Raw genomic sequence first — 12,818 nt, forward strand, 5'->3', positions numbered from 1 at the left:
TATAAAACTGTATTTTTTTGTGAAGAATCAACAACAAGTGGGACACAATCATGAAGTGGAACGACATTTATTGGATATTTCAAACTTTTTTAACAAATCAAAAACTGAAAAATTGGGCGTGCAAAATTATTCAGCCCCTTTACTTTCAGTGCAGCAAACTCTCTCCAGAAGTTCAGTGAGGATCTCTGAATGATCCAATGTTGACCTAAATGACTAATGATGATAAATACAATCCACCTGTGTGTAATCAAGTCTCCGTATAAATGCACCTGCACTGTGATAGTCTCAGAAGTCCGTTAAAAGCGCAGAGAGCATCATGAAGAACAAGGAACACACCAGGCAGGTCCGAGATACTGTTGTGAAGAAGTTTAAAGCCGGATTTGGATACAAAAAGATTTCCCAAGCTTTAAACATCCCAAGGAGCACTGTGCAAGCGATAATATTGAAATGGAAGGAGTATCAGACCACTGCAAATCTACCAAGACCTGGCCGTCCCTCTAAACTTTCAGCTCATACAAGGAGAAGACTGATCAGAGATGCAGCCAAGAGGCCCATGATCACTCACTGAACTGCAGAGATCTACAGCTGAGGTGGGAGACTCTGTCCATAGGACAACAATCAGTCGTATATTGCACAAATCTGGCCTTTATGGAAGAGTGGCAAGAAGAAAGCCATTTCTTAAAGATATCCATAAAAAGTGCTGTTTAAAGTTTGCCACAAGCCACCTGGGAGACACACCAAACATGTGGAAGAAGGTGCTCTGGTCAGATGAAACCAAAATTGAACTTTTTGGCAACAATGCAAAAAGTTATGTTTGGCGTAAAAGCAACACAGCTCATCACCCTGAACACACCATCCCCACTGTCAAACATGGTGGTGGCAGCATCATGGTTTGGGCGTGCTTTTCTTCAGCAGGGACAGGGAAGATGGTTAAAATTGATGGGAAGATGGATGGAGCCAAATACAGGACCATTCTGGAAGAAAACCTCATGGAGTCTGCAAAAGACCTGAGACTGGGACGGAGATTTGTCTTCCAACAAGACAATGATCCAAAACATAAAGCAAAATCTACATATCCAGGTGGTAGAATGGCCAAGTCAAAGTCCAGACCTGAATCCAACCCAGAATCTGTGGAAAGAACTGAAAACTGCTGTTCACAAATGCTCTCCATCCAACCTCACTGAGCTCGAGCTGTTTTGCAAGGAGGAATGGGAAAAAATGTCAGTCTCTCGATGTGCAAAACTGATAGAGACATACCCCAAGCGACTTACAGCTGTAATCGCAGCAAAAGGTGGCGCTACAAAGTATTAACTTAAGGGGGCTGAATAATTTTGCACGCCCAATTTTTCAGTTTTTGATTTGTTAAAAAAGTTTGAAATATCCAATAAATGTCGTCCCACTTGTTGTTGATTCTTCACAAAAAAAAACAGTTTTATATCTTTATGTTTGAAGCCTGAAATGTGGCAAAAGGTTGCAAAGTTCAAGGGGGCCGAATACTTTCGCAAGGCATTGTATATAGTATGTAGTATTGTTTTCTGTAATGTCACAGAGATCTTGAGTGTAACATCCCCAAAGCAATACTGTTCCTCTGGCTCTGGCAGTCAAAGACACGGCCACAGACAGGCAGGTCCTCCAATGCTGGAGCAGACAGCGCTTCTCTGTCCTGGCAACCCAATGGTGGAACGCTGACGCTAGGACAGCAGTCCCTGCCCATCTTCCGAAAACATCAGAAACCCAACCTCTTCAATAAGTATTTTAAATAATCCCACAGCACCACCCACAAATCCCCCCTCCCCCTTTACTAGCTCTGATACCCTGATATATATTTTTCATTAATAAAGTAGCCGTCTATGATGTGGCTGTCCCACCTAGCTATTTTAAGATGAATGCAGTAACAGTAAATCGCTCTGTATTAGAGCATCCGCTAAATGACAAAAATATAAATGTACTACACCAGGGAGGATAATGTACTACACCAGGGAGGATAATGTACTACACCAGGGAGGATAATGTACTACACCAGGGAGGATAATGTACTACATCAGGGAGGATAGTGTACTACACCAGGGAGGATAGTGTACTACACCAGGGAGGATAGTGTACTACACCAGGGAGGACACCAGGGAGGATAGTGTACTACACCAGGGAGGATAGTGTACTACACCAGGGAGGATAGTGTACTACACCAGGGAGGATAGTGTACTACACCAGGGAGGATAGTGTACTACACCAGGGAGGATAGTGTACTACACCAGGGAGGATAATGTACTACACCAGGGAGGATAGTGTACTACACCAGGGAGGATAATGTACTATACCAGGGAGGATAATGTACTATACCAGGGAGGATAATGTACTACACCAGGGAGGATAGTGTACTACACCAGGGAGGATAGTGTACTACACCAGGGAGGATAATGTACTACACCAGGGAGGATAATGTACTACACCAGGGAGGATAGTGTACTACACCAGGGAGGATAGTGTACTACACCAGGGAGGATAGTGTACTACACCAGGGAGGATAGTGTACTACACCAGGGAGGATAGTGTACTACACCAGGGAGGATAGTGTACTACACCAGGGAGGATAATGTACTACACCAGGGAGGATAGTGTACTACACCAGGGAGGATAGTGTACTACACCAGGGAGGATAGTGTACTACACCAGGGAGGATAGTGTACTACACCAGGGAGGATAGTGTACTACACCAGGGAGGATAATGTACTACACCAGGGAGGATAATGTACTACACCAGGGAGGATACCTTGTCGATGGTGAGCATGTAGAAATGAGTGATGTCATTCTCCTGGTAGTACTTGATCCTGGAGCGACATTCCTCTTCATCAATCAGCTCTCCGATGTACTCATTCACAAACTCACCCTGCGGAGAAGTATTCACCAATCAGATCACAGATATACCTTCACCAAATCAGATTACAGATTACAGATTTCCTTGTTGCCCACCAACGAACTATCATGGGCCAAATGTCCTCGTACCAGTAACCCCTGTATGTAGCCAGTGTTATTTTATTACTTTAGTTTTTAGTAAATATTTTCTTAACTATTTCTTGAACTGCATTGTTGGTTATAGGCTTGTAAGTAAGCATTTCACAATAAGATCTACACCGGTTGTATTCGGCACGTGACAGCTTTGATTGTCATCTTTTAAAAACTCCAATGTAATAGAGCCTCTCCTCACCTTTTGTATAATAATATAAATATCAATAATATATTTAAGAAATAATACAAGTGTTATGACATGGTCATAGCCACGAGACGAAACGATATTAAGGTATAGCGTTACGTTACAGCCTTGTTCTAAAATGGATTAAATAAAATAAAAAAATCGAAATTGTCACACAATACCCAATAATGACAAAGCGAAAAGGTATATATTTTAGCAAATGTATATATATATATACACAGTGCCTTGCGAAAGTATTCGGCCCCCTTGAACTTTGCGACCTTTTGCCACATTTCAGGCTTCAAACAAAGATATAAAACTGTATTTTTTTGTGAACAATCAACAACAAGTGGGACACAATCATGAAGTGGAACGACATTTATTGGATATTTCAAACTTTTTTAACAAATCAAAAACTGAAAAATTGGGCGTGCAAAATTATTCAGCCCCTTTACTTTCAGTGCAGCAAACTCTCCAGAAGTTCAGTGAGGATCTCTGAATGATCCAATGTTGACCTAAATGACTAATGATGATAAATACAATCCACCTGTGTGTAATCAAGTCTCTGTATAAATGCACCTGCACTGTGATAGTCTCAGAAGTCCGTTAAAAGTGCAGAGAGCATCATGAAGAACAAGGAACACACCAGGCAGGTCCGAGATACTGTTGTGAAGAAGTTTAAAGCCGGATTTGGATACAAAAAGATTTCCCAAGCTTTAAACATCCCAAGGAGCACTGTGCAAGCGATAATATTGAAATGGAAGGAGTATCAGACCACTGCAAATCTACCAAGACCTGGCCGTCCCTCTAAACTTTCAGCTCATACAAGGAGAAGACTGATCAGAGATGCAGCCAAGAGGCCCATGATCACTCTGGATGAACTGCAGAGATCTACAGCTGAGGTGGGAGACTCTGTCCATAGGACAACAATCAGTCGTATATTGCACAAATCTGGCCTTTATGGAAGAGTGGCAAGAAAGCCATTTCTTAAAGATATCCATAAAAAGTGTTGTTTAAATGTTTGCCACAAGCCACCTGGGAGACACACCAAACATGTGGAAGAAGGTGCTCTGGTCAGATGAAACCAAAATTGAACTTTTTGGCAACAATGCAAAACGTTATGTTTGGCGTAAAAGCAACACAGCTCATCACCCTGAACACAGGCAGCATCATGGTTTGGGCCTGCTTTTCTTCAGCAGGGACAGGGAAGATGGTTAAAATTGATGGGAAGATGGATGGAGCCAAATACAGGACCATTCTGGAAGAAAACCCGATGGAGTCTGCAAAAGACCTGAGACTGGGACGGAGATTTGTCTTCCAACAAGACAATGATCCAAAACATAAAGCAAAATCTACAATGGAATGGTTCAAAAATAAACATATCCAGGTGTTAGAATGGCCAAGTCAAAGTCCAGACCTGAATCCAATCCAGAATCTGTGGAAAGAACTGAAAACTGCTGTTCACAAATGCTCTCCATCCAACCTCACTGAGCTCGAGCTGTTTTGCAAGGAGGAATGGGAAAATTTCAGTCTCTCGATGTGCAAAACTGATAGAGACATACCCCAAGCGACTTACAGCTGTAATCGCAGCAAAAGGTGGCGCTACAAAGTATTAACTTAAGGGGGCTGAATAATTTTGCACGCCCAATCTTTCAGTTTTTGATTTGTTAAAAAAGTTTGAAATATCCAATAAATGTCGTTCCACTTCATGATAGTGTCCCACTTGTTGTTGATTCTTCACAAAAAAATACAGTTTTATATCTTTATGTTTGAAGCCTGAAATGTGGCAAAAGGTCGCAAAGTTCAAGGGGGCCGAATACTTTTGCAAGGCACTGTATATACAGTGGGGCAAAAAAGTATTTAGTCAGCCACCAATTGTGCAAGTTCTCCCACTTAAAAAAGATGAGGGAGGCCTGTAATTTTCATCATAGGCACACTTCACCTATGACAGACAAAATGAGAAAAAAAAATCCAGAAAATCACATTGTAGGATTTTTAATGTTTATTTGCAAATTATGGTGGAAAATAAGTATTTGGTCACCTACAAACAAGAAAGATTTCTGGCTCTCACAGACCTGTAACTTCTTCTTTAAGAGGCTCCTCTGTCCTCCACTCGTTACCTGTATTAATGGCACCTGTTTGAACTTGTTATCAGTATAAAAGACACCTGTCCACAACCTCAAACAGTCACACTCCAAACTCCACTATGGCCAAGACCAAAGAGCTTTCAAAGGACACCAGAAACAAAATTGTAGACCTGCACCAGGCTGGGAAGACTGAATCTGCAATAGGTAAGCAGCTTGGTTTGAAGAAATCAACTGTGGGAGCAATTATTAGGAAATGGAAGACATACAAGACCACTGATAATCTCCCCTGATCTGGGGCTACACGCAAGATCTCACCCCGTGGGGTCAAAATTATCACAAGAACGGTGAGCAAGAATCCCAGAACCACACGGGGGGACCTAGTGAATGACCTGCAGCGAGCTGGGACCAAAGTAACAAAGCCTACCATCAATAACACACTACGCCGCCTGGGACTCAAATCCTGCAGTGCCAGATGTGTCCCCCTGCTTAAGCCAGTACATGTCCAGGCCCGTCTGAAGTTTGCTAGAGAGCATTTGGATGATCCAGAAGAAGATTGGAAGAATGTCATATGGTCAGATGAAACCAAAATATAACTTTTTGGTAAAAACTCAACTCGTTGTGATTGGAGGACAAAGAAGGCTGAGTTGCATCCAAAGAACACCATACCTACTGTGAAGCATGGGGGTGGAAACATCATGCTTTGGGGCTGTTTTTCTGCAAAGGGACCAGGACGAGTGATCCGTGTAAAGGAAAGAATGAATGGGGCCATGTATCGTGAGATTTTGAGTGAAAACCTCCTTCCATCAGCAAGGGCATTGAAGATGAAACGTGGCTGGGTCTTTCAGCATGACAATGATCCCAAACACACCGCCCGGGCAACGAAGGAGTGACTTCGTAAGAAGCATTTCAAGGTCCTGGAGTGGCCTAGCCAATCTCCAGATCTCAACCCCATAGAACATCTTTGGAGGGAGTTGAAAGTCCGTGTTGCCCAGCAACAGCCCCAAAACATCACTGCTCTAGAGGAGATCTGCATGGAGGAATAGGCCAAAATACCTGCAACAGTGTGTGAAAACCTTGTGAAGACTTACAGAAAACGTTTGACCTCTGTCATTGCCAACAAAGGGTATATAACAAAGTATTGAGATAAACTTTTGTTATTGACCAAATACTTATTTTCCACAATAATTTGCAAATAAATTCATTAAAAATCCTAGAATGGGATTTTCTGGATTTTCTTTTCTAATTTTGTCTGTCATAGTTGAAGTGTACCTATGATGAAAATTACAGGCCTCTTTCATCTTTTTAAGTGGGAGAACTTGCACAATTGGTGGCTGACTAAATACTTTTTTGCCCCACTGTATTTTTAAACGGAAATACATTATTTACATAAGTATTCAGACCTTTTGCTATGAGAGTTGAAATAGAGCTCAGCTGCATCCTGTTTCCATTGATCATCCTTGAGATGTTTCGACAACTTGGAGTCCACCTGTGGTCAATTCAATTGATTGGACATGATTTGGAACAAGGAACACACCTGTCTATATAAGGTCCCACAGTTGACAGTGCATGTCAGAGCAAAAACCAAGCCATGAGGTCGAAGGAATTGTCCGTAGAGCTCCGAGACAGGATTGTGTCGAGGCACAGATCTGGGGAAGGGTACCAATACATTTCTGCAGCGTTGAAGTTCCAAGAACCCCGTGGCCTCCATCATTCTTAAATGGAAGAAGTTTGGAACCACCAAGACTCTTCCTAGAGCTGGCCACCCGGCCAAACTGAGCAATTGGGGGAGAAGGGCATTAGTCATGGAGGTGACCAAGAACCCGATGGTCACTGACACCCGAGCTCCTATGTGGAGATGGGAGAACCTTCCAGAACCATCTCTGCAGCACTTCACCAATCAGGCCTTAATGGTAGAGTGGCCAGACGGAAGCAACTCCTCAGTTAAAGGCACGACAGTCCACTTGGAGTTTGCCAAAAAGGCACCTAAACGACATAGACCATGAGAAACAAGATTCTCTGGTCTGATGAAACCAAGAGTTTACTCTCTGGCCTGAATGCCAAGCGTCACCTCTGGGGGAAAACTGGGACCATCCCTATGGTGAAGAATGGTGGTGGCAGCATTATGCTGTGGGGATGTTTTTCAGTGGCAGGGACTGGGAGACTAGTCAGGATCAAGGGAAAGATGAACCGAGCAAAGTACAAAGATCCTTGATGGCAACCTGCTCCAGAGCGGTCAGGACCTCAGATTGGTGCAAAGGTTCACCTTCCAACAGGACAATGACCCTAAGCACACAGCAAAGACAACGCAGGAGTGGCTTCAGGACAAATCTCAGAATGTCCTCGAGTGGCCCAGCCAGAGCCTGGACTCGAACATCTCTGGAGAGACCTGAAAATAGCTGTGCAGCGACGCTCCCCATCTAACCTGACAGAGCTTGAGAGGAAACTCCCCAAATACATGTGTGCCAAGCTTGTAGCATCATACCCAAGAAGACTCGAGGCTGTAATCGCTGCCAAAGGTGCTTCAACAAAGTTCTGGATAAAGGGTCTGAATTCTTGGTAAATTGGATATTTTTAATACATTTGAAAAATTCTAAAAATGCTATTTTGCTTTGTCATTATGTAGTATCATGTGTAGATTTATGAGGGAAAAAAACAAATTAATACATTTCAGAATAAGGCTGTAAAAGTAACAAAATGTAGAGTCAAGGGGTCTGAATACTTTCCAAATGCACTGTATATATAATAAATATACCTTCTTAATATCCCGTAGTGCCACCAGGCCCCAGCCCTTGCCAGCAGTCTTGATGATCTTAGTCTCTGGGTAGTGTCTCTTAGTGAAGTCCCGGTTGCAGCATCGCTCTGCATTGGGACAGACCTGAGGGTGGCACTCGTACATCAACATCCTGTTCAGGCATTCTGACTCAAACCCACATGGCTTCTCGTCCGTGGGCTTACAGTTACACTTGGGAATCTCCGACACGTCGGCTGTGTAGACCTGCACCCGGCCACATGGCTTGTTGATCTGCAGAACACACACACACAGGGGAGAACAACTATTACATACATGGAATATATCAAAACTGGACTGGGTTGAACTGAGTTTGATGGACTGGGTTGAACTGAGTTTGATGGACTGGGTTGAACTGAGTTTGATGGACTGGGTTGAACTGAGTTTGATGGACTGGGTTGAACTGAGTTTGATGGACTGGGTTAGACAGTTTCACAACAGAATTAAGAGTATCGTTAAAGGGTTATAGAGTTCAGACCTTGATGTATTTGTACGGAGGTGGTTTCCTGTTGTTCTCCTGCGCCTCCTTGGCCTCCCGTTCCATCTTGATCTCCTTGAAGCGAGTCTCCGCATCCAACAGCGCTGGAGAGAGATTATATTGTTATATTCTGTCGTCTTACAGTTATACTATAACCAATATATTTTATAACATGTAATTATAAACTCAGCAAAAAAAGCAACATCCATTTTCAGGACCCTGTCTTTCAAAGATAATTAGTAAAAATCATAATAACTTCACAGATCTTCATTGTAAAGGGTTTAAACACTGTTTCCCATGCTTGTTCAATGAACCATAAACAATTAATGAACATGCACCTGTGGAACAGCTTACAGACGGTGGACAATTAAGGTCACAGTTATGAAAACTTAGGACACTAAAGAGGCCTTTCTACTACTGACTCTGAAAAACACCAAAAGAAAGATGCCCAGAGACCCTTATCTGCGTGAACGTGCCTTAGGCAAGGAGGCCTGAGGACTGCAGATGTGGCCAGGGCAATAAATTGCAACGTCCGTACTGTGAGACGCCTAAGACAGCGCTACAGGAAGACAGGACGGACAGCTGATTGTCCCCGCAGTGGCAGACCACGTGTAACACCTACACAGGATCGGTACATCACACTTGCGAGACAGGTACAGGCTGGCAACAACTGCCCAAGTTACATCAGGAACGCACAATCCCTCCATCAGTGCTCAGCCTGTCCTCAATAGGCTGAGAGAGGCTGGACTGAGGGCTTATAGGCCTGTTGTAATATTTTCTGGACAACTTTTGTTTCTTCTTTTTTTTCCAATCAAGCTGCCCACTCAAGAAAAAGCTTCAAACTGTTACCAGTGCCTGCGTTCAGGTTATCAAATCAAATTTTATTTGTCACATACACATGGTTAGCAGATGTTAATGCGAGTGTAGCGAAATGCTTGTGCTTCTAGTTCCGACAATGCAGTAATAACCAACGAGTAATCTAGCTAACAATTCCAAAACTACTACCTCATACACACAACTGTAAAGGGATAAAGAATATGTACATAAAGATATATGAATGAGTGATGGTACAGAGCGGCATAGGCAAGATGCAGTAGATGGTATCGAGTACAGTATATACATATGAGATGAGTATGTAAACAAAGTGGCATAGTTTAAAGTGGCTAGTGATACATGTATTACATAAAGATGCAGTAGATGATATAGAGTACAGTATATACGTATACATATGAGATAATATAATGTTTACATACCTTACATTATTTAAGTAGCATTGTTTAAAGTGGCTAGTGATATATTTTACATCAATTCCCATCAATTCCCATTATTAAAGTGGCTGGAGTTGAGTCAGTGTGTTGGCAGCAGCCACTCAATGTTAGTGGTGGCTGTTTAACAGTCTGATGGCCTTGAGATAGAAGCTGTTTTTCAGTCTCTCGATCCCAGCTTTGATGCACCTGTACTGACCTCACCTTCTGGATGATAGCGGGGTGAACAGGCAGTGGCTCGGGTGGTTGTTGTCCTTGATGATCTTTATGGCCTTCTGTGACATCGGGTGGTGTAGGTGTCCTGGAAGTAGTTTGTAGCCCGGTGATGCGTTGTGCTGACCTCACTACCCTCTGGAGAGCCTTACGGTTGTGGGCGGAGCAGTTGCCGTACCAGGCGGTGATACAGCCCGGCAGGATGCTCTCGATTGTGCATCTGTAGAAGTTTGTGAGTGCTTTTGGTGACAAGCCGAATTTCTTCAGCCTCCTGAGGTTGAAGAGACGATGCTGTCTGTGTGGGTGGACCAATTCAGTTTGTCTGTGATGTGTACGCCGAGGAACTTAAAACTTAATACCCTCTCCACTACTGTTCCATCGATGTGGATAGGGGGGTGTTCCCTCTGCTGTTTCCTGAAGTCCACAATCATCTTACTTTTGTTGACGTTGAGTGTGAGGTTATTTTCCTGACACCACACTCCGAGGGCCCTCACCTCCTCCCTGTAGGCCGTCTCGTCGTTGTTGGTAATCAAGCCTACTACTGTTGTGTCGTCCGCAAACTTGATGATTGAGTTGGAGGCGTGCGTGGCCACGCAGTCGTGGGTGAACAGGGAGTACAGGAGAGGGCTCAGAACGCACCCTTGTGGGGCCCCAGTGTTGAGGATCAGCGGGGTGGAGATGTTACCTACCCTCACCACCTGGGGGCGGCCCGTCAGGAAGTCCAGTACCCAGTTGCACAGGGTCTCGAGCTTGATGACGAGTTTGGAGGGTACTATGGTGTTAAATGCTGAGCTGTAGTCGAAGAACAGCATTCTCACATAGGTATTCCTCTTGTCCAGATGGGTTAGGGCAGTGTGCAGTGTGGTTGAGATTGCATCGTCTGTGGACCTATTTGGGCGGTAAGCAAATTGGAGTGGGTCTAGAGTGTCAGGTAGGGTGGAGGTGATATGGTCCTTGACTAGTCTCTCAAAGCACTTAATGATGACGGAAGTGAGTGCTACGGGGCGGTAGTCGTTTAGCTCAGTTACCTGAGCTTTCTTGGGAACAGGAACAATGGTGGCCCTCTTGAAGCATGTGGGAACAGCAGACTTGGATAGGGATTGATTGAATATGTCCGTAAACACACCAGCCATGCTCTGAGGGCGCGGCTGGGGATGCCGTCTGGGCCTGCAGCCTTGCGAGGGTTAACACGTTTAAATGTTTTACTCACCTCGACTGCAGTGAAGGAGAGTCCGCATGTTTTGGTTGCGGGCCGTGTCAGTGGCACTGTATTGTCCTCAAAGCGGGCAAAAAAGTTATTTAGTCTGCCTGGGAGCAAGACATCCTGGTCCGTGACTGGGCTGGTTTTCTTTTTGTAATCCGTGATTGACTGTAGACCCTGCCACATACCTCTTGTGTCTGAGCCGTTGAATTGCGATTCTACTTTGTCTCTATACTGACGCTTAGCTTGTTTGATTGCCTTGCGGAGGGAATAGTTACACTGTTGTATCCGGTCATGTTTCCGGTCACCTTGCCCTGATTAAAAGCAGTGGTTCGTGCTTTCAGTTTCACGCAAATGCTGCCATCAATCCACGGTTTCTGGTTTGGGAATGTTTTAATCGTTGCTATGGGAACAACATCTTCAACGCATGTTCTAATGAACTCGCTCACCGAATCAGCGTATTCGTCAATGTTGTTGTTTGACGCCATACGAAACATATCCCAGTCCACGTGATAGAAGCAGTCTTGGAGCGTGGAATCAGATTGGTCGGACCAGCGTTGAACAGACCTCAGCGCGGGAGCTTCTTGTTTTAGCTTCTGTCTGTAGGCAGGGAGCAACCAAATGGAGTCGTGGTCAGCTTTTCCAAAAGGAGAGCGGGGGAGGGCCTTATATGCGCCGCGGAAGTTAGAATAGCAATGATCCAAGGTTTTGCCAGCCCTGGTTGCACAATCGATATGCTAATACAATTTAGGGAGTCTTGCTTTCAGATTGGCCTTGTTAAAATCATCAGCTACAATGAATGCAGCCTCAGGATATGTGGATTCCAGTTTGCAAAGAGTCAAATAAAGTTTGTTCAGAGCCATCGATGTGTCTGCTTGGGGGGGAATATATACGGCTGTGATTATAATCGAAGAGAATTCCCTTGGTAGATAATGCGGTCGACATTTGAATGTGAGGAATTCTAAATCAGGTGAACAGAAGGACTTGAGTTCCTGTATGTTGTTGTGACCACACCACGTCTCGTTAACCATAAAGCATACGCCCCCGCCCCTCTTCTTACCAGAAAGATGTTTGTTTCGGTCGGCGCGATGCGTGGAGAAACCAGCTGGCTGCACCAACTCCGATAGCGTCTCTCGAGTGAGCCATGTTTCCGTGAAGCAAAGAACGTTACAGTCTCGGATGTCCCTCTGGAATGCTACCCTTGCTCGGATTTCATCAACCTTGTTGTCAAGAGACTGGACATTGGCGAGAAGTATGCTAGGGAGTGGTGCTCGATGTGCCCGTCTCCGGAGTCTGACCAGAAGACCGCTTCGTTTCCCTCTTTTACGAAGTCGTTTTTTTGGGTCGCCGGCTGGGATCCATTCCGTTGTCCTGGGTGAAAGGCAGAACACAGGATCCGCTTCGCGAAAGTCATATTCTTGGTCGTGAGTTGACGCTGCTCTTATATTCAGTAGTTCTTCTCGACTGTATGTAATGAAACCTAAGATGACCTGGGGTACCAATGTAAGAAATAACGTAAAAAAACAAAAAACTGCATAGTTTCCTAGGAACGCGAAGCGAGGCGGCCATCTCTGTCGGCGCCGGGGTAGTTACAAA

At 44.3% G+C, this 12,818-nt stretch overlaps 1 protein-coding gene across 5 annotated transcripts in view; it reads right to left on the reverse strand.

The window, feature by feature from the left end:
• Positions 1–12,818, reverse strand: part of LOC110498309 (histone-lysine N-methyltransferase NSD2) — a 68,685-nt gene that overhangs the window by 7,929 nt on the left and 47,938 nt on the right. For all 5 annotated transcript variants that reach the window (XR_005037844.1, XM_036955443.1, XM_036955444.1 and 2 more), the window contains exons 15-17: positions 8,544–8,647; positions 8,030–8,299; positions 2,771–2,887 (exon numbers count right to left, since the gene is read on the reverse strand). Coding sequence is in view for 4 of the 5 variants with exons in the window: in XM_036955443.1 (XP_036811338.1) it covers positions 2,771–2,887; positions 8,030–8,299; positions 8,544–8,647 (491 nt within the window). In the remaining variant the exon portion in view is untranslated. The remainder of the gene's footprint in view (positions 1–2,770; positions 2,888–8,029; positions 8,300–8,543; positions 8,648–12,818) is intronic.

This window comes from Oncorhynchus mykiss, chromosome 19 (genome assembly GCF_013265735.2).
Source record: "Oncorhynchus mykiss isolate Arlee chromosome 19, USDA_OmykA_1.1, whole genome shotgun sequence".
In the NCBI taxonomy this organism is placed as follows: Eukaryota; Metazoa; Chordata; class Actinopteri; order Salmoniformes; family Salmonidae; genus Oncorhynchus; species Oncorhynchus mykiss.